This window comes from Saccopteryx leptura, chromosome 7 (assembly GCF_036850995.1).
Source record: "Saccopteryx leptura isolate mSacLep1 chromosome 7, mSacLep1_pri_phased_curated, whole genome shotgun sequence".
NCBI classification, from domain to species: Eukaryota; Metazoa; Chordata; class Mammalia; order Chiroptera; family Emballonuridae; genus Saccopteryx; species Saccopteryx leptura.
Genome location: NC_089509.1, coordinates 20,811,883 through 20,831,963, shown reverse-complemented (window position 1 = coordinate 20,831,963; position 20,081 = coordinate 20,811,883). Strand labels below are relative to the sequence as shown.

At 38.9% G+C, this 20,081-nt stretch overlaps 1 protein-coding gene across 1 annotated transcript in view; it reads right to left on the bottom strand.

Annotated features, from left to right (window-relative positions):
* The window catches only part of THSD7B (thrombospondin type 1 domain containing 7B), an 891,282-nt gene that overhangs the window by 108,627 nt on the left and 762,574 nt on the right, over positions 1 to 20,081 (bottom strand). Inside the window, exon 15 of the mRNA XM_066346150.1 lies at positions 1,172 to 1,305. Within this exon, the coding sequence (XP_066202247.1) occupies positions 1,172 to 1,305 (134 nt within the window). The remainder of the gene's footprint in view (positions 1 to 1,171; positions 1,306 to 20,081) is intronic.

Genomic DNA, 20,081 nt, shown 5'->3' with positions numbered 1-20,081 from the left:
AGATGTCCTCCAGTGTGTAGGTTTTAAGAAAGAGAACAGAGCCTGATTAGGAGGTGGCACAGTGGATAGAGTATTGGACTGGGACATGGAGGACCCAGGTTCAAAATTCCAAGGTTGCCGGTTTCAGTGTGAGCTCATCTGGCTTAAGCGCGGGCTCATCTAGCTTGAGTGCGGGTTCACCACCTTGAATACGGGCTTGCTGGCTTGAGTGTAGGATCACAGCCATGACCCCATGGTCACTGTCTTGAGCCTAAGGTCACTATCATGAAGCCTGAGGTCGCTGGCTTGAGCTAGGGGTCACTCGCTCTGCTGTAGTTCCCCGGGTCAAGGCACATATGAGAACACAATCAATGAACAACTAAGGAGATGCAACAAAGAATTGATGCTTCTCATCTCTCTCCCTTCCTGTTTGTCTGTCCCTATCAGTCCCTCTCTCTGACTCTCTTTGTCTCTGTCAAAAAAAAAAAAAAAAAAAAAAAAGAAAGAAAGAAGGAGAACAGATATGCTATTTCATTTATTATAACAGCATGCTATTAAAATCAATAGTGGTTTGGAATGTTAGATGCCTGGAAAATCTGCTTACGTATTTAAATGTGATTATACACATAAATCAGATAACACAGTGAGTATGTATGATTTAGCTAGTAATGTCACATCAAAATGCTACATGTTGTGTTGCCTAAACAACAGAAATTTATTTTCTCACACTTCTAGAAGTCTGAGACCAAGTTGTTGGTAGAATAGTTTTTTCCTGAGGTCTCTCTCCTTGGATTGTGGATGTCCATCTTCCTGTGTCTTCACATGTTTTTCCCTCTCTGGGTGTGTCTGTGTCCCATTCCCCTCTTCTTATAAGAAACATGGCAACACAATCAAATCTCCTAGTTCACAGGGATGGCTATGGGTCAGTAAAAGGATCCAGTCTGCTCCATGCAGTTGCCTTTCCCACCGAAGTCATTTGCAGGAAACAGAAAGGACTGTAGCTTCATTGCAGCGGAAATCCCACTATACCTATGGCAATTCAGGGCACATATGCTCCATGGATATTTAAAGATGAGCAAAAACTGGAGTGTATTGTATGAAAATCAATGTATGTGGATAAATGACACTGTTGTCTTTACAAAAATATATTAAGTTCCACTGTCCCATTCCCCAAATGTCTCTTGCCACACACCTGATTTTCCTAGACTGTGTTCCTCCTCCACAGCGCAGAGACCTCAACTCATTGTGGATTTTGCATGGAGTCCAGTGCTCTGCAACCCAGGCATACTGATTGCACTCATTGTAACATGGGACTGCCTCATGCACCTGTGAAGAACAGAGAAGAAAAATTATGTTAAACTATCCAAGTTATAGAAAAATTGCTTATCTTTTTGTAATGCCTGCTGAAATAACCTGAGAAATACACTCAGGTCCAAACAGTCAAATTGCATCCCCCAAAGCAAGATATATTTGGCTTCTCTGAAATTACTGACTTGCCTAAAGAAACATACAGGAGAAATCAACTAAAATGTGATGGTATGCCTTCACAGGAGAGAACAAAGGACAGTCATTTCCTATCAAGGAGAACAGGAATCCCATTACCATTTCATTTCCTCAAAGAGCTCACACAGCATTTATTAGATGGTTCAGCTCTCAATTATATACTATATTGTATTCTCAGATGTACTTTAAGATGTCAATTGAAGCAAATACATGTAAAGAAAATTTACTCTTGGACATAAGAGATTTTTAGAATGCATAAGAAACGTGATATTTTTGCACTGAAAATTTTGTTATGCCCCCAAATGCTCAACAGGCAATCATTTAGCCTCCTGGGTATTGTGGCTTCATATTTAGCTATTTGTAGGATGTTTTCAGAGCATAGATAAAATACACAGTGACACACACACACACACACACACCAAATACGGTTTGTGCATGATTATGGACTGTGAATATTTATAAGAATGCCATATATGAATTCTTAGGTTACTTCTTATGAATTTATTTGTGATAATTTTCCCCCTGAAATTGTGTCCCAGTGAGTAGTCATTTGAGTTTGTTTGCTTCTTTGAGATTGAATTTAAAATGCATTAGTCCTCAATACAGTGCAATATAGAGAATAATACGGTGCTCTCTCTTGGTAAAAAGATTAAAAAAAAACAAACCAAAATAAAATAAAACAAAAAACTGTTCCATTGCATGATATGTTACTCCAGACTACAATGATGTATAGTATAACACACTGATAAAGAGTGGTTCAAACTATACATTACCAACAGTTAATTAATGCCTTTTCCCCTTAAAAGGGAAATTAGGCCTGGGTCCTTTCCTCTCTTGCCTTTCTAATTCCATAAAATGGTAAATGATGAGTAGGCAGTGCTGTCCAAATAGAACCATTACTTCCAAGTTTCTAGTAAATGCAAGGGAAAGCACTTTGTAATGGGATAATCAGAAAACAAGATTGGAGCACTGTCAGCATGTTAGATGGAAATCAAATGAGAAAAGGTTATTTGCAAGACTACATCTTTGGAATCACAAATAATGCCAGAAACTATTTTTAACTGCGGGGTTCTATCTGGCTCTCATGTGGAGTGCTCAAGGATAAAGGAAAACCACGAAGTGAAAACTACGTGAGGGCAAAATGAAAGGAGATGGAAAATAGAAGTGGAAATAGGTGTAAGGAAAGTAGGGAATTAAGTAATAAAAGAATCACATTTCATACTGTGACTGCTTATAAGAATGAAATGAAAGGGTCAGAAGCAGTGCCTACATTAGAATAACCTGTAAGGGAGAAAAGTGCTGAAAAAATGTATAGGATACTAGAGGTAAGAGAAAAATCTATAAAAATGAAAAGAAATGACCCCAACTGAACAGACACTAGAAAACTAAGTTGATGACAGCTGACGGGTTGGCTGACCCAACTGTACCATGGAAATGAAGTTTCCACTAAATTAATAGATTTGTTCTATAAACTCTTTAATATGTGGCAAACAATTCAAAGAAAGTTCATTGGCTTGCAAATGAGATACAATAAAATCTGTCAAACCACTTTGCACAAAAAGGGGATAGAATAAAAAAAAAACTAAAAACATAATTTTTTCCACACCTCATGATGCATAAGTCTGTAAGCAAATGGATGAGATAGCTTAGTGAGATGAATCTATTTTTCTAAAGCTATCAATACTAAGCAGAGCTTATATTTCTACCCTCCCTACCATATAGAGCCCCAAGATCAGTTGAAAAATGAAAGACTGCTTAGTTGAATGTCCCTCTTATATAAACATTTGAATCCTTGATGCTATATTGGTTTAAGATTTATTCTTTGTACTTCAGTGATCTCCACCTGTGGCAGAATAGCTCACCTCAATGACAAGCTATTGGAAGGTAGGGAGCAGGTCTATATAGGAAGATATTGACCCACTTTCTTGATTAGTGGTGTAAAAATAGCACCTCCTAGAGAAGACTCTTCGATCACACGGATTTACTTGATTTCCCACCATATGTGTCTGCTATTTAATAGTGTTTACACTGTCACTTCTAGTTAATAAATCTCTAGCTCTCCTTCAAAGCACAGTAAATCACCACTGTGATTTACCACTTCCATGAGGCTTTCCCCACATTTCCAGTTGGTATGTCTTTGGCACTCAGTGACAGTCTCAGTTTTAAATAGACTTGTAGTAGCTACATTATAATGTCAAGATGCACACGTGTAGGATTGGAACAGTGGTGGTGGTTAAGCGCCACATGGTAGGTTGCTGGGGGGATCAAACACGCTTGAAAAAGTCATCACTTCGATTCCTCTATACGTCTCCTATCCTCTCATACTAATTTAGCCCTTTTATCATAAGTAATATTGAGAGGATATGCTCAGAGAAATAGAATTTGTACTTTTCATATCTACATATACTTCTGGTCAGCATATTTAACAGAAGTCAGATCTGTACCATCAATGTTTATTTATGTGTCTACTTAAACAAAAACATGAGTCTTAGGCAGGCAGGAACAACATTTCCATGGTGTTTGTATTTTACAGGACATAAGAGGAGGGTAATAATTTGTTGAATTAAAACTAATTTTTGAATGTGCCCAGGTTGCTAAATGGCTCTGAGTTAATTCTCTAGAAAAAACAGGTTCACTAAATGGACCATGTGAGAGGTAGTTTTACAAAGCTCAAAGGACAATAAGAAGGAATAAAAATGAAACTGTTTCTCTCCTTTAGGGGGCTTTGGTGAAGAATAGCAATCACTATGTTATCAAGAGGCACTGCTTGATCATTTTGTTATGGGGAAAAAAATCTGTCCCTTAAAAATTTTGAGAATTGTCTCCTTAGAGTTCTTGTCCATCAGATGAGGAATCTTACCTGGAGGAACAAAAACACCTGGAAGAGGCAAAACGGCAGCAGGCGCTCAGGAACAAAAATTAACTCCTCAGGAGCCCAGTTTCTTCTCTCGCCAGTCCTTTATGTTCTGCCTATTGCGTGTCGCTGTTCAGTTGGTGCTTATTATAGTTTTATAATGGAAATGTGTTAAAGCATGGACTTTATCAGGGAATCATATACAAATATTTTGAAGGAGAAAAATGAGCTACGGGAAAATTAAATGAAAATCATTTTTAATGGCACAAATTAGGAAGAAAATAGCAGAGGGTCATCGATGCTAAAAAAAATGCCATTGAAAAGCCAGAATTCTCTGAGAGGTAACATTACATTTCCTGGTAATGAGCCCTATTTATTACTTTTTCATTGGGGAGCTAAGTTTTTATAGTTTTGTTAGTTCTGAAGTCATATCACAAATGGATTCATGGAGTCAATCCTTTAGTATTTATTTAATAAGCTACTGCTCATGTTAATTGATCAAATTAATTAAGTATTGTTTTCTGATACCACTCTCCATTTGCAGACTGTCTCCCTTTAAAAAAAACCTGGAATCTATTTGGGCATCCGTGAATGTCATTATTACTATCAGAGTCTTAGGGTTCAAGGGCTCAAATAAAGCAAACAATCCAAAAATAACCAAAATAAAAACAAAGACAAATAAGAAAAATTGATAGTCTCCAATTTTATATAGTAATAGCCATTTGCTCCAGCAAAGCTGCCAATCAAGACAGAGGTAGAAAGCTTCAGGACTGAGCCCAAATCCTGAGCACTGTGGCTACTTTGTTCAAACTTGGAAGTTGGACCATTTTCAGAGGTTGTCCCATTGGAATGTGAAAAGAATCTATCTCCAGGAGTGGTGAAATCAACAAAGCATTAAGGATTCTCCTCTTCTTCCACCTAAGATGTATAAATTTGCCTCTGATTAGGTCTCGAGTCCTCATCCCCTATCCATGTATCCTCTCTTTTCTCCTCCAGGCCTCGCACTTAGCCTTCAGAAGGATCTTCTAAGCTATCGAACTTACCAAACTTACCAAAGTTCAGAAGGATCTTCTAAGCTACCAAACGTACCAAAGTTACCCCTCTTCTTATTCAATCAACAACTAAGTTATACTCTCCTCCATTAGGGTCTGTCTGACTGACTGGGAATGTATCACATTTACACAACTACACAATAACCTTCTGCTTACATTTTTTATTAATCATGCATTTATATCTGTCCATAGTGTAACATATGCAATTCACATGCTTTGCAATGTGCACATCAGCAGCAGTCCCTGGTCACCTCAATAATGTCTTATAAAAAGCTATATCTTCTATAAGACATTCTATGTCTTAGGTCTTGATAATCACAATCACTTGAATTAGACAAGATTGGTATGATCTCTGCTGACAGGTAAAATGCAACATTTGAAGGAGCTGAGTCAGTCTTTCATGGCTGGTACCAAAAACGAAAGCGAGACTCCCAACTGGGGATGCTCACTGTGCACAGGCTGCAGGCTCAGCTGGTGTGGCACAGCCTATGGTCCAGGAGACAAGCAATAACTTTTCAGCAGTGAAGATAACATTAATATTTCTAAATTCCCGAGGGGAAACCAAAACCAAGAGCAGAATTTTCAGAGATGTCTATGTAGTAGATGGTACCTATTACTTTATATAGTAAAAACAGTGCTTAGCAATGCATTCCTGGTGTTTGAATATAGAACTTGACTCTTCTTTCACAATTTCAAAAACCCAATAAAGTAGCTCATAAAACTAACTTCCATGTTTAAAGCAAGGGTAGGCCTATCTGATTACAATCCTTTGTGTGAAGATGGCAGGTTAAAATTTATACACAAGATTTTTATGTTGGTACTGTATTTCCCCATGTATAAGACATACCCTTTTTCAAGGAATTTGGGGTCTAAAACCTGGGTGCATCTTAGACAGTGGTTGTGCCATTTCAAATGCCATGGATGGAACTGAGGATGGGGCAGTATATGAAGACAGTGATTCGTCATCAGATACAGATGAGGACAAGTTAATGGATGGGAGTTTTGACAGTGATGAGGAGTTGTATGAATTTTATGATGAATAAAACTTGAGTTCAATAACTTTATGTAATACATTTCTTTTTTCAAATTTCGGCCTCCAAATTAAGGTGCATCTTATACATGAGGAAATGTGGTTTCTGTAGGAAAACGTTTATGCCTGTCATTGTGTGTATAGGTTGCCCAAGACTGTAGCATTTGGGGTAATGGTTTTTCTGGAGATCTTGGAGTCCAGTGATCCACACTCAAGGGTGTGAATAACTCAAGTTTCGCCCAGACACTCAAGTCTGAGGCCCTATGGCTGCCTTCCTTTCCCAGGCACTGTCACACACCAGCTGCTTAACACAGTGAACTACAGACCTCCTCAGAACTCTCTGAGCTCCTCTGTGTGGCTTCTTTGTGAAATTCATTAGTTTTATATATGCACTATATATTTTCTTTTCAATTTTGAGGTTAAAAATCTAAATTCAACCTAATAATACTGAGTCAGCTTTATCTTCAAAATTTATTGATAGGTAAATTGTTGAACTTTAGCCAATAAAACATTTATTAGAATAATCACGGTGGAAGATCCTTCTTCGTTTCTTACAACCTGCACTTTCAATGGAACGAAGTAGAGTAACAAAACAAATTTATGCTTCGCTTTCTCACTCCCTTCCCCTCTCTCCCTCCCTTCCTTTCTTTCCCTTCCTAAATATCACTATGATCTTTGAAACACAGAGTCCTCAAAATCAAAACCAACATCCAAGCACAGTGAAACCATCTGCATTACCCACATAGTCCTCCCTATTTTCCTCCCCATGATGGGAAAGGGAAGCGGGAGGCAGTGCTGAGATGGAACAGGACTACAAGCAATGCAAGTGCTACTTCCCCCTTCCCCATGTTTACTGCCTTCTTGAAGGCCATCACACAGCCTACCCACCATAGAAGGTATTTAATGGAGGGGAGCCCAAAGCCCTCATGGTTAAAGCTCTGTTATCTGTGCTCATATACTTTAGATTATTTACAGAGGCAAATGAATAAAAATGCCCTAGCTAAAGCATAATTTATTTTTCCTTATGGCAGATTTACACTACTTATAATGTGTTAAGTGACTATGAAACTAAACTATGGTCTTAAGTGCACTGCATCACTGCATAGTAAGGGACTCTCAGCAAGTTTGCTGATTCTATAAGTGTATGGAATTCTATAGTAAAGTTCTAATGAACAAATGTGAGCACACATGCACACAGGTACCGATTGGTCCCCTTTGTGCCTGGTATTACTACAAAACTGAGTGAACATACTGACACAGGCAACTTGGGGCAAGATGAACTGCACGGCCCACACTCAGCAACACAGCACTATGTAAACAATCATAACAAAACAGAAGGAGAGAAGGAAACTCAGTCCAGAATCTGGACTGCCTTTTCCAACACCCTAGGAGACACCACCCACTGGCATGCTGTGTCATGGCAAGACATCAGATGGAATTTTGGATAATGCTCAAAGCAGGCCATGGACTACTGCCATGTTCTTTGGATTCTCATAGAACAGGTCGCAGTTATCAGACAAGGTAAAGTACAAAAGTGCAACACTATGTCAATTATAATTAATGCTTCCAGAAAACTTTGGAAGAATTGAGCCCATAGTTCTTTAGAAAAGAGATTATAGGCCTGACCTGTGGTGGCGCAATGAATAAAGCATGGATCTGTGACACTGAGGTTGCTGGTTCAAAACCCTGCACTTGTTTGGTCAAGGCACATATGGGAGTTGATGCTTCCTGCTCCTTCCCCCCACCCACCCCCATTCTCTCTCTCTCTCTCTCTCTCTCTCTCTCTCTCTCTCTCCTATCTAAAATGAATAAATAAAAAGAAAAAAATGTTTAAGAAAAGAGATTATAGATGAGCCTCAAGGACATCATGCTAAGTAAAATAAGGCAGTCACAGAAGTACAAATACTACATGAATCCACTTCCATGAGGATATCAAACAGTCAAACTTACTGAAGCAAAGAATAGAATGGTGGTTGCCTGGTGCTGGGGAAATGGGCAAAGAAGGAGATGCTAATCGATGGGTGTAAAATTTCAGTTATGCAAGGTTAATAAGTTCTAGAGGTCTGTGGTACAACATTGCACCAAGAGATAGGAATGCTTTATTATACACTAAAGCCTGTTAAGTGTTTTTACCACAGTAAAATTTTAAAAAAATTTAAAAGAGGTATATGTCTCAAAGAGAGTTGGACTGCACCAGGGAAATGTCATGGAATGGGTGGGAATATCTGCCCTACCATCTAAGAGAAACCGTATTGGAGACTCGGCAAATATTAGATAGATAGGCAGTCTCCAGGTTACAAACGAGATAGGTTCTGTAGGTTTGTTCTTAAGTTGAATTCGTAAGTTGAAACAGGTACATTTACCTAAATACAATTTAGACTGATGTTTTTCTTAATATAGTATTTTTTTTACCATTCTGTACATATAAATACTTAAACAATTTCAAACCTAAAGAACTTATCTTGTTTGTAACCCGGAGACTTCCCATAGATAGATAGAGACTGGACGCCAAGATGTGACCACCAGAAAACAGGAAGTTTTCTTTCTCTGTTTCAGTAAAAAGGAGAATATGAAATGAAGACTATTCTTCCTTCTGGTAGATAAAAAATATTTTGTAAGTTATAGGCATAAGATGGGATGAAAGCAGAACTTAACAGATCCAAGTTCTAAGAAACAGATACCTGAAGGGTAAATAAATCAGAAAGGTCTATGGTACTACTAGGGGTTTGTTAAGAAATGGAGGAGAAGGGATACAAGCCTGAGGTTTGTAACACGTTATGTAAGTGTCAAACAGAATTGAAAGCTTTGGGGAAAACCTTTACTCTCCTTGTTGGCCTTTGCTAAGAGAGCTGTTGTATGGCTCCCACTTATTCTCAGTGGTTGAGAACAGCCATGTTATCCCTATATTCTAGGAAACATGCAACTCTCTCATCACTCAGTAAAAGCTAGAAACCTGTGGCTTCAAAAAGATATGTTTCGCAATCATGCCTAGAGAATCAATATAATTTGGATTATAAAAAAATGTATTTGTATAAAGAAGCACTATACCTTAAATCAAATACTTCTTAGATAGAGAAATCCTATGTCTGTGTGGCTAAACTATTAAATACAAATGCATAACTATGAGTAGCCCTTGTTAGGATTGATCTTACGTGAACTACTTTAGATGAGAGACTTGTCAATCAATCAAGCAAACAAAGCAAGATCTAAATCTGAATCTCATAAACTGTACACAAGGTCCCTGTGTGTACAGCATGAGGCCTGGAGACAGAGCTACCTGGGGTAAGAAGATGGGTAATTTGATGAGGTAGAATGTTATTTGTAGACAGTGGAAGCCACTAAGACTTATGAGATTTATATGAAGAAGATATGACAAATAAATTTGGGGAACCATCAGTCATACTGAATGTGAAGGGGATGAGAGTGTGTGAGTGTGCTAAGAAAGGCAGAAAGAGCAAAGGACTCGGTGTGAGGTTATGGTTATGAAATAATAATCAACTGCTATTTTCACAAAGCTTCCAACAGAACAATGAAGAAGAGATGCCAAGATTTGGTGGTGAAAACGAAAGAGCTAACCTTTTGGAATCATTTAAGATTATTATATTCTAGAACCTGGGGACATTAAAGTTTTCTCTTTTTTACCAGCAGAATTTTGAAGAAAAAAGCAAGGCATCAGCTTGCCAAGTGCCCTGAACTCCAAGGAGGTTTGCTAATGAGCAGATCAGCAGAAACTCTTGGGTATTTGCCAAGAAAACTTTTTCATAAGATATTTACCATCCCTTTTCATCTTACACTGGCTCATTCAGGATAAATTGGATGATGTGTGTGACTTAAAAAGCTGTCTAGTCTTTGGAAGGTTTGCTCAGAGCTTACCAAAATTCTCAGTAAGCAAGCACAGAACTGGCTTCCAGGACCACATCCAAAGGAAAGCCCATAATTGGTTAAAAAAAATTCCTTTTCACATGATCCTTATGTGAGGAGAGCTCTGGACTCACCATGCTCTTACTCGTTCCCACAGACAAACCTTTTGTACCCTGAACTGCATCAGAGGTCTCATGTATCATTCATTCCACAGTATTATAAAGTTTTAGGAAGTTAAAGAGGACAGACCGAAAGAAGGAGCCATGAAATATGGCCAGTATTCTTTCTAGTAGGACCAATATAAAAAGAAGGAGAAATATAAGAATTGTAGTCTGCAAACTTCATTCATAATTTGGCTAATTTTAATTGATACTATCATAACAAGCAGGAGGAAAGGGGGAGGTCACCATCTCTTTTTATCCAAGAAAAAAACAGATGTAATGATTAATTCTTTATAGTTTGGGGCAAAAGAGAAAATAAAATGTATTACCATAAAATATCCCTAAAGAGACTATTTGCCAAATACGTTATGTGTTACACACATACATGCAGACATAGTGATCTTTTTCTTCTTCTCTGGATAAATTTATGAGAAAGCAACTCATATGCTGCTTTGTGCTCTGGCACAGCACAGTGTGGCTTTATAAAATGTGACCTCTTGGTGTGAGTTCTCCCATAACCTGATATGTCCCGGTCTAAGTTAAAGTGAAATACAGAGCCACAGGTGATGTTTTATAACCAAGGATGACACAGCTTGAACTTTGCTAAAACATGTGGGAAGATTGATTGGATAATGGAATCCCTGCCATTCACTTACATGGTGATAAATTGGGATCTTGGCACTAATTTCCACCCTAGTTTCATCAGTTGGAGACTCTTGTTAGGGACTAATTGAAAACTGTTGCAATACGGAATAAAGAGTATTTTGTTGAAAACATACTTCCTCTGAAGTAGACAGTGAAGAAGAGACAAGGACTGACATAGACCTTCACAAAATAAAGACAGATGATGATTACGGAAGGAAAATGATAGTTAAGGTATACCTATACCTGGCCTTCATTTTTTTTTAAATTTATTCATTTTAGAGAGGAGGGAGGGAGGGAGGGAGGGAGGGAGGGAGGGAGAGAGAGAGAGAGAGAGAGAGAGAGAGAGAGAAAGGGGGGAGGAGCAGGAAGCATCAACTCCCATATATGCCTTGACCAGACAAGTGCAGGGTTTTGAACTGGCAACCTCAGTGTTCCCAGGTCGACGCTTTATCCACTGCAGCACCAGAGGTCAGGCATACCTGGCCTTCATTTTAAAAACCTTATATTGACCAAAGGAAAGACAGTTGATGGTAAGGTAGAAGTCATGTTTAACAAGAACAAATATTACTATAAGCAACATAAATAATAAACTATTCCTGGGTCTAACACAGGTTATTTGAATAATTTGACAATAAAGGAAAGCCTTAAAATGTGTTACAGAATGATCAGTCAACCCACTTCTACAAACTCAGCCTCGATGAAAAGTTAACACATAAAAATATGTGTGCATGTGCAACCAACAGCCTTCCTGAGATATTAAAGACTGAAAATTTCAGAAATCATATTTTCAGCAAACAGCCTTCCCCCCTACCAAGCAAAAGAAAGGGACTTTATACACCATGTCCCTGGTTTATACTCTGTGTTCAACAGATGTATATGGTCATAAATAATAGATAAATGACCGCAGAGATATTTTTTGCATATGTTTCCTAAAAAGCATACTTAGACCAAACCATAATGCTAGTATTACAGGAAGCTAAAAGTTTTGCCCTCTTTACAATTAATTTTTCAGGGATTTTAGTATCATGGGACAATAATTCAAATCCAACCACTTGTAATTATGCTCTAGTCCCAATAATTTATTTATTTATTTATTTATTTTATTTTTCAGCTGGAAATGGGGAGAAACAGTCAGACTCCCGTATGCGCCCAACCGGGATCCACCCGGCACGCCCACCAGGGGCGACGCTCTGCCCCTCTGGGGCGTCGCTCTGCCGCGACCAGAGCCACTCTAGCGCCTGGGGCAGAGGCCAAGGAGCCATCCCCAGCGCCCGGGCCATCTTTGCTCCAATGGAGCCTTGGCTGCAGGAGGGGAAGAGAAAGACAGAGAGGAAGGGGGGGGTAGGGGTGGAGAAGCAAATGGGTGCTTCTCCTATGTGCCCTGGCCGGGAATCGAACCCGGGTCCCCCGCACACCAGGCCGACGCTCTACCGCTGAGCCAACCGGCCAGGGCTGGTACAATAATTTAAATGTGGATATCCAAATGAATTCAGAGTCTTTCTGATATTTCTTAGATTTATGTAAATTCAAAATTTTCTCATTTCTTTTTTTTTGTTTGTTTGTTTGTTTTTGTATTTTTTCTGAAGCTGGAAATGGGGAGAGACAGACAGACTCCCGCACGCACCTGACCGGGATCCACCCGGCACGCCCACCAGGGGGCGACGTTCTGCCCACCAGGGGGTAATGCTCTGCCCCTCCGGGGCCTGCGACGAGAGCCACTCTAGCACCTGGGGCAGAGGCCAAGGAGCCATCCCCAGCTCCCGGGCCATCTTTACTCCAATGGAGCCTCGCTGGGGGAGGGGAAGAGAGAGACAGAGAGGAAGGAGAGGGGGAGGGGTGGAGAAGCAGATGGGTGCTTCTCCTGTGTGCCCTGGCCAGGAATCGAACCTGGGACTTCTGCACGCCAGGCCGACGCTCTACCACTGAGCCAACCGGCCAGGGCCAAAATTTTCTCATTTCTGATTCTCCCATAACAAACCATCAGAATATAGATGGCAATAGTACTTTATTTCCTTATCACAATTATGGACACCTTGAAGGCAGGTAGTATTCAAGGTGGTCAGTATTCACCATGCCTAAGTAAAGGCTGACCCTGCTGGCATGAAGAAGTCAGGCCCACAGTGACAACAAATCTCTCAGAAGATAGGGACCATATTTCTTATGTTGTATATAGCATCTGACATAGAGTGGGCCCATGACAGACTCATAATAAATGAACATCAAACTTACCTAAAATCTAGAAAGTATAGGGATAATGGTACTAGATCTGAGCTTACACCTCACTTAGTGGGGTTGTAAGTCTGTTCAAATAGTCCTCCTTAGCAGTAATCAGCACTGCTCTGGAGGAAATGGTGCCTGTAGTGTAATTTAGGAGATGGGCACCACCAAGTACTCTATGTGTATTGGATTTCTGCCCTCCATTATTGGACTCTTTGGTTGGATCCATTAAATAGATAATGTGGTCCTCTAAGGGGTGGCTTCATTTCAGTGATGGGTTAAGGGATCCTTTCTACTGTGTGAAAGATTATCTGTGGTCTAGTGAGCAGGGAAGTATGAAGGAAGCTGTGAAAAAGGGGTTTTGTGTCAGGTTCCGCCATTAATTTCCTGGCAGCTCACTTAAGGGACTCTTGGGGTCTAGTTTTTCTTTTTATAACCTGACATTAACACTGATTTTCAGAAGAAGTACACTATGGTACATGAGCTTTAAATACTCTAAAAGAGTATACTGTAATAATCAATATTTGTTTTGAATAAGGTTAGCATTGAGGCACGGAGTTGAAGAAATTTTGGAACTGGCAGTAAAATATATATGGTCATCTATTTCAATAACATAATTTTCATCAACATTATACCTCCACTTCCATGTAACTTAACCTAATAGACTATGAAAAATTGCTAACATTGCACCCAAACCTGGGAGCGGTGACAGTTTAAAAGAGACAAACAAATGCTTTGATGTTTTCACTGCTTTCTAATTTTCCAGAGCACCTACTGCATCGCTGAGAAAAAGAGATGCATCATCAGTCCTAGCTGAGCCAGCCAAGCAACCAGCGTCCCTAAAAATAGCCCTATTACTTCTGATAAAGACATAAAGGAATATTAACAAATTCCGTAGTCATGTCAGTCTTTGACATTCCCCTTGAGCAGAAAATGATTAGAAAAAGTCTCTCCTTTTATAGCTGAGACATAGAAAGTGCCCGGTGCTGAAAGACTTAATTAAAAACATTATTAATTTAGGAATAACTGACCACATACATGGTAGAGTATAAGATAATGGTAAGGAATAGAAAGAAAAGAGTGAACATCATAAAAATTATTCTTCATTAAAGATAACAACAGTTACAGATCTTTTAACAATTGGAGCTTTAACAGTTGCGGCTATATCTCTTATACTTACTAATTTACTCATGCATCAATTCCTGAGACAACTACTACCCTCCGCTATGTAAGACTCATAATCTCCTTAGATGCTAGACAAATAAAGATGACACATGGCCTTTTCTTTTGTGTAGATGTTGGCAAACAAGGGCCCATGGGACAAATTTGACCTTATACTTATTTCTCTGTTTGTTTGTTTTTTTGTTGTTTAAAATTGGGATATGATTTACATATCAAGTTCACTCTTGAAAGTATACCATTCAGTGCTTTTTAATATATTTGCTAAGTTGTGCAACCATCACCACTATTTTGAATTCATAGTATTTTCAAAGCCCCCTCCCCCCATAATGTTTCATTTAGCAGTCACTACCCATTCTCTCTTTGCCATGGCCCCTGGCAATCAACCACTAATCTATACAGTTTCTATGGATTTGCCTTTTCTAGATACTCAATAGAAACTAAACTATACAATACATGGTCTTTTGAGTCTGGTTACTTTTACTTAGCACATATTTTCTAAGCTTATCCATGCTGTACCATAAATAAGTACTATTATTTATGGTTGAGTAACATTCAGTTGTTTGATATCATATTTGTTTATACATTCTTCAGGTTGGTAGGCATTTGATTAGTTTCCAGCTTTTGGCTCTTATAAATAATGCTGCTGTGAACATCTGTGTATAAGTTCTTTGTATAAATACACATCTTGAGACTGTCACATGTTCTAATATATGACCTATCATGGGAAATGTTCCATGTACAATTGAGAAGAAGGTATGTTCTGCTGTTCTTGGATGGAGGTAACAACTAATGTTGTTACCTTTACTGGTACTCTCTATTTTCTCATATATATCTAAATTACTGTCTACTGCCCTTTCATTCATTGTGAAAGACTCCCTTTAGTATTTTGTGTCGGGCTGCTAGCAGTGTAGTCTTTCAGTTTTAGTTTATTTTTATTTGTGAGTTTCTTAATTTCTCCTTAATTTTTGAAGAATGTTTTTCTCTGTATATACAATTCTTTTTTATTTTTATTTTTATTTATTTATTTTTTTACCGAAACAGAGAGAGAGTCAGAGAGAGGGATAGAGAGGGACAGACAGACAGGAACAGAGAGATGAGAAGCAACAATTATTAGTTTTTCGTTGCGCATTGCGACACCTTAGTTGTTCATTGATTGCTTTCTCATATGTGCCTTGACCGCGGGCCTTCAGCAGACCGAGTAACCCCTTGCTCGAGCCAGTGACCTTGGGTCCAAGCTGGTGAGCTTTGCTCAAACCAGATGAGCCGCACTTAAGCTGACAACCTCGGGGTCTCGAACCTGGGTCCTTAGCATCCCATTCTGACGCTCTATCCACTGCGCCACTGCCTGGTCAGGCTGTATATACAATTCTTGGTTGAATCCTCTTTCTCAGCACTTTGAATGTCTCACTGCTGCCTTCTGTCCTCAAAGGTAACTGATGAGCACTCAGCTGTTAATACTGATGTTAATAATCACTTGTAAATTATAAGTCACTTCTCTTTTGCTGTTTTCAATGGTTATTTTAAATGCTTAACTTTTGAGTTAGTCCTATATGGAATTTGCTGAGCTTTTGAATATGTCAATTAATATATTTTTACCAAATTTGGGAAGTTTTGGTCCTTATTTCTTCAAAACTGTTTCTACCTCTTTTTGTGTTTCTTCTTTTACTGAGACCTCCATTACGTACATGCCTTTATGCTTGATAGAGCCTCACAGATTTCGTACACTCTATTTCTTTTTCGTCATTATTTTCACTCTTTTATCACTTTGTTCCTCAGATTATATCATCTCAATTGATATATCTTCAACTTTACTGTTTCTTTTTTAAAAAAATTTGCCACCCAAATCAACTGTAGGACCCCTAGCAAATTTTTAATTTTAGTGTTTATATTTTTTAACAATAGGATACCCATTTGGTTCTTTATTGTAATTTCTACCTCATTATTGATATTCTCTATTTGATTGACATCATTCTTATATTTCTCTTTAGTTTTTTGAACATACTTAAAATAGCTGATCAAAAATCTTTGCCTCGTAAGTGTAACACCTCAGCTTCCTCAAAAAGTTTCTATTGACTGCTGCCTGTTACAACCCATATTTTTTATTTGTACGACTTAGAATTTTTCCTTGAAAATTGGACATATAAAGTACTACAATATAGTAACTCAAGAGACCAGCTTCTTTCCTTCCTATAGTGTTTGTTGTCATTTCTAGTTGCTATTATTGTTGTTGCTTAATTTGTTTAGTGACTTTGGGAACATATACTGTGAAGTCTGTGTTATTTGTCCTGTCTAATGATGTATGACAGAGAGGCCCTTGAATGCTTGGCACCAGTGAGTCTTCCAGTCTTTGATAAGGGGCTCCATGTGTTTGTGTTTTTTTGTGTGTACTTCATTCAGCATTCAGCCAGCCAATGTACACTCTGCCTTTGTCTTTCCTTTCTGCTTGCACAGAGCCTCAGGTTCACCTGAGGTGCTTTCCTAAGGATGTGCAAGCCTTGGATTTGTGAATGGCCTTTTCATTCCCAAGAATATGGCAGAGTTTTCAAAAACTACTATGGACATCTCACTCCCTAAAGTTTTCCTTTTAGGCTTTTTGTTTTCCTGCTCTTTGCTCCAATTGTTAGCTATTATCTCGGGTAACCAAAAGTTAAATAATTGTCTCTACTTATTCTTTAACAAAAAGGAAAGTATTATTAATAGCAAATGGAAACCTTAGACCTAAAAAATACAACATCAGTATTAAGAATATTAGGAATAAAAATATCACGGGTGATTATGAGGTGATAATGGAGAACATCAGTGAATTTAAAGATCAATGTAAATGATTCTAAAGAAGAAAGTGAAAAAATATTTAACCAAAGCAAAGGGCAAAGCCTTTGGATGACAATGTCAAAAGGTCTTCACTAGAATCATTTTAACTGAATTTAATTTAGACTAATGTCTCCAAGGAAAAAGCTGTTCCTACTGGGCCAATTTGGAGTCTGGTCAAACAAAATCAGCCTTATGAGTGGGGTCTTCCAGGGAGCTACCAGACAGTTGAATAATGACAATTCTTTAAGAATAGGACTTTGAAGAAACTCCAACCCTGATCATACCTCTTTAATGGCTGCCAGGCTGATTACTGTTATTATTATTATTATTTACCATGATGTGGGCAGTGCCCTTCAAGGCTTCTATGAAACTGGGATTTGGGACATAGAATAAGCCTAGGTACAATGCAATAAAACTTTCCTTTTTAAGATTCAGCCACTTTTCTTTTCTTTTTTTTTTTTTTGGATTTTTCTGAAGCTGGAAATGGGGAGAGACAGTCAGACAGACTCCCGCATGCGCCCGACCGGGATCCACCCAGCACGCCCACCAGGGGCGATGCTCTGCCCCTCTGGGGCGTCGCTCTGCTGCGACCAGAGCCACTCTAGCGCCTGGGGCAGAGGCCAAGGAGCCATCCCCAGCGCCCGGGTCATCTTTGCTCCAATGGAGCCTCAGCTGCGGGAGGGGAAGAGAGAGACAGAGAGGCAGGAGGGGGGGGGGGAGAAGCAAATGGGCGCTTCTCCTATGTGCCCTGGCCGGGAATCGAACCCGGGTCCCCCGCACGCCAGGCCGACACTCTACCGCTGAGCCAACCGGCCAGGGCCCAGCCACTTTTCTTGAGTACATACTCCCCACATTGTTGCAGTCTTTGATTAATTTATACATTCTGAGAAACCTGATTTGGACTAATTTTGTCAGTGTCCTTTTTGCTTCTATGCAGGAAAGGATTTGGGAATGTACTTTTGCTACTATTTTCCCTGACATTGACTATTATTTAAAATCAACACTTACTGAGTCACAACTATGCTCATTCATGTATATATTACCTATGACTGCTTTTGTGATACTAGGACAGAACTGAGATGTAAAAGACATCTTATTGCCCGCAAATTTATATTTGCTTAACGTTTCTCTGCATTTCACAGTCCATTCTATGCATGACATCATAACTTTTTTAAATTAATTGTTTAGTTTTAATATTGTATGACCATATTGGAGAAGAAAATCTTAAATGGGATCTTTTTTGGTGTGAAGTTAAATTAAAAAATATATATACTGGCCTTGGCTAGTTGGCTCAGTGGTAGAGCATCGGCCTGGCATGCAGAAGTCTCAGGTTCGATTCCTGGCCAGGGCACACAGGAGAAGCGCCCATCTGCTTCTCCACCCCTCCCCCTCTCCTTCCTCTCTGTCTCTCTCTTCCTCTCCCACAGTGAGGCTCCATTGGAGCAAAGTTGGCCCGGGCGCTAGGGATGGCTCCTTGGCCTCTGCCCCAGGAGCTGGAGTGGCTCTGGTCGCAACAGAGCAACGCCCCGAAGGGGCAGAGCATTGCCCCCTGGTGGGCGTGCTGGGTGGATCCCGGTCGGGCACATGCGGAAGTCTGTCTGTCTCTCCCCGTTTCCAGCCTCAGGAAAAAAAAAAAAAAAAATATATATATATATATACACACACACACACACACACACACACACTAATGAATAAGAGAAAGGATTGATTCTTCAGAAAAAAATATGTCATAAACTGGAAGAAAAAATGTCTATGACCTCCCATCTAAAATAAGAAAATGTCTTGTAGGGTTAAAAGCTAAAATAATTCACCAACTCGTATATATCATGCAGTGTGTTATATACCCTTTTTAGCTAAAATTCATTATTCTTACTCAGAGAAGTTTCTTTAGGACTCTAGTAATTCATCTTCAGAAATTATTATAATAATCTTGAAATTTAAATATGACAATGTGAAGTGAACACTTAATTTTTATCAAATGCATCCTTTACCTAAACTGTTTATATATATATAAACATATATATATGTTTGGAGATATATATATCTCCAAAGCATGAAATGAGAAACAACTCTAACAGGTCATAATTTTATATACTGTCTGATGAAAAAAAGCTAACTCAAGCATGTAGGTGAAGGTTGGATACAAGGAAGTATGACACCATAAAATTCTTTAGATTTGAAAGTCCGCTACTTAACCCCCAATCAAAAGAAGTCTGGGTAGGTGTGGAGTTGTACATTTTATAGCCTCCCTAATGTATGGTATCCAAACTACCTAGGTTTTGTTAGTCCTTGTAAATCCTTGCACATAAAAAAACCCCCGATGCTCCTGTGACTAAACTCACTTTAGCTGTACTTAGCTTCGGGCCCTTTAGACACCATAAACATCATCTACTCTCCTATTCAGGGAGCCTCTAAAAATATTACTGATGTTTTCATTCATTATATGACCAACAATATTTCAAACAAAAATTGGGCTAGTCAGATAGCATGTGAATTTATTAAAACTATAAAACTGAAGAACTGAGGCTAATATGAGACATCGAAGTAATCTTGAAGAAAGATTAATGCCTTTAAAAAATAAGAAAGAGAGACAGAGAAAACTATTGATATTCTGAATGTCATTTGATAAGAATAGGAACCTGTGTACGGAATTCTCAATACTTAGTTTAGAGCTACAGAGATCACGCACAATGCCATCTAATATACTCTGAAAGTAGGGAGCAGACTTATTATCAAAAACATTTTCAGAGCCTGGTACATTCTGAAATCTCAGAGTATTGTTTATT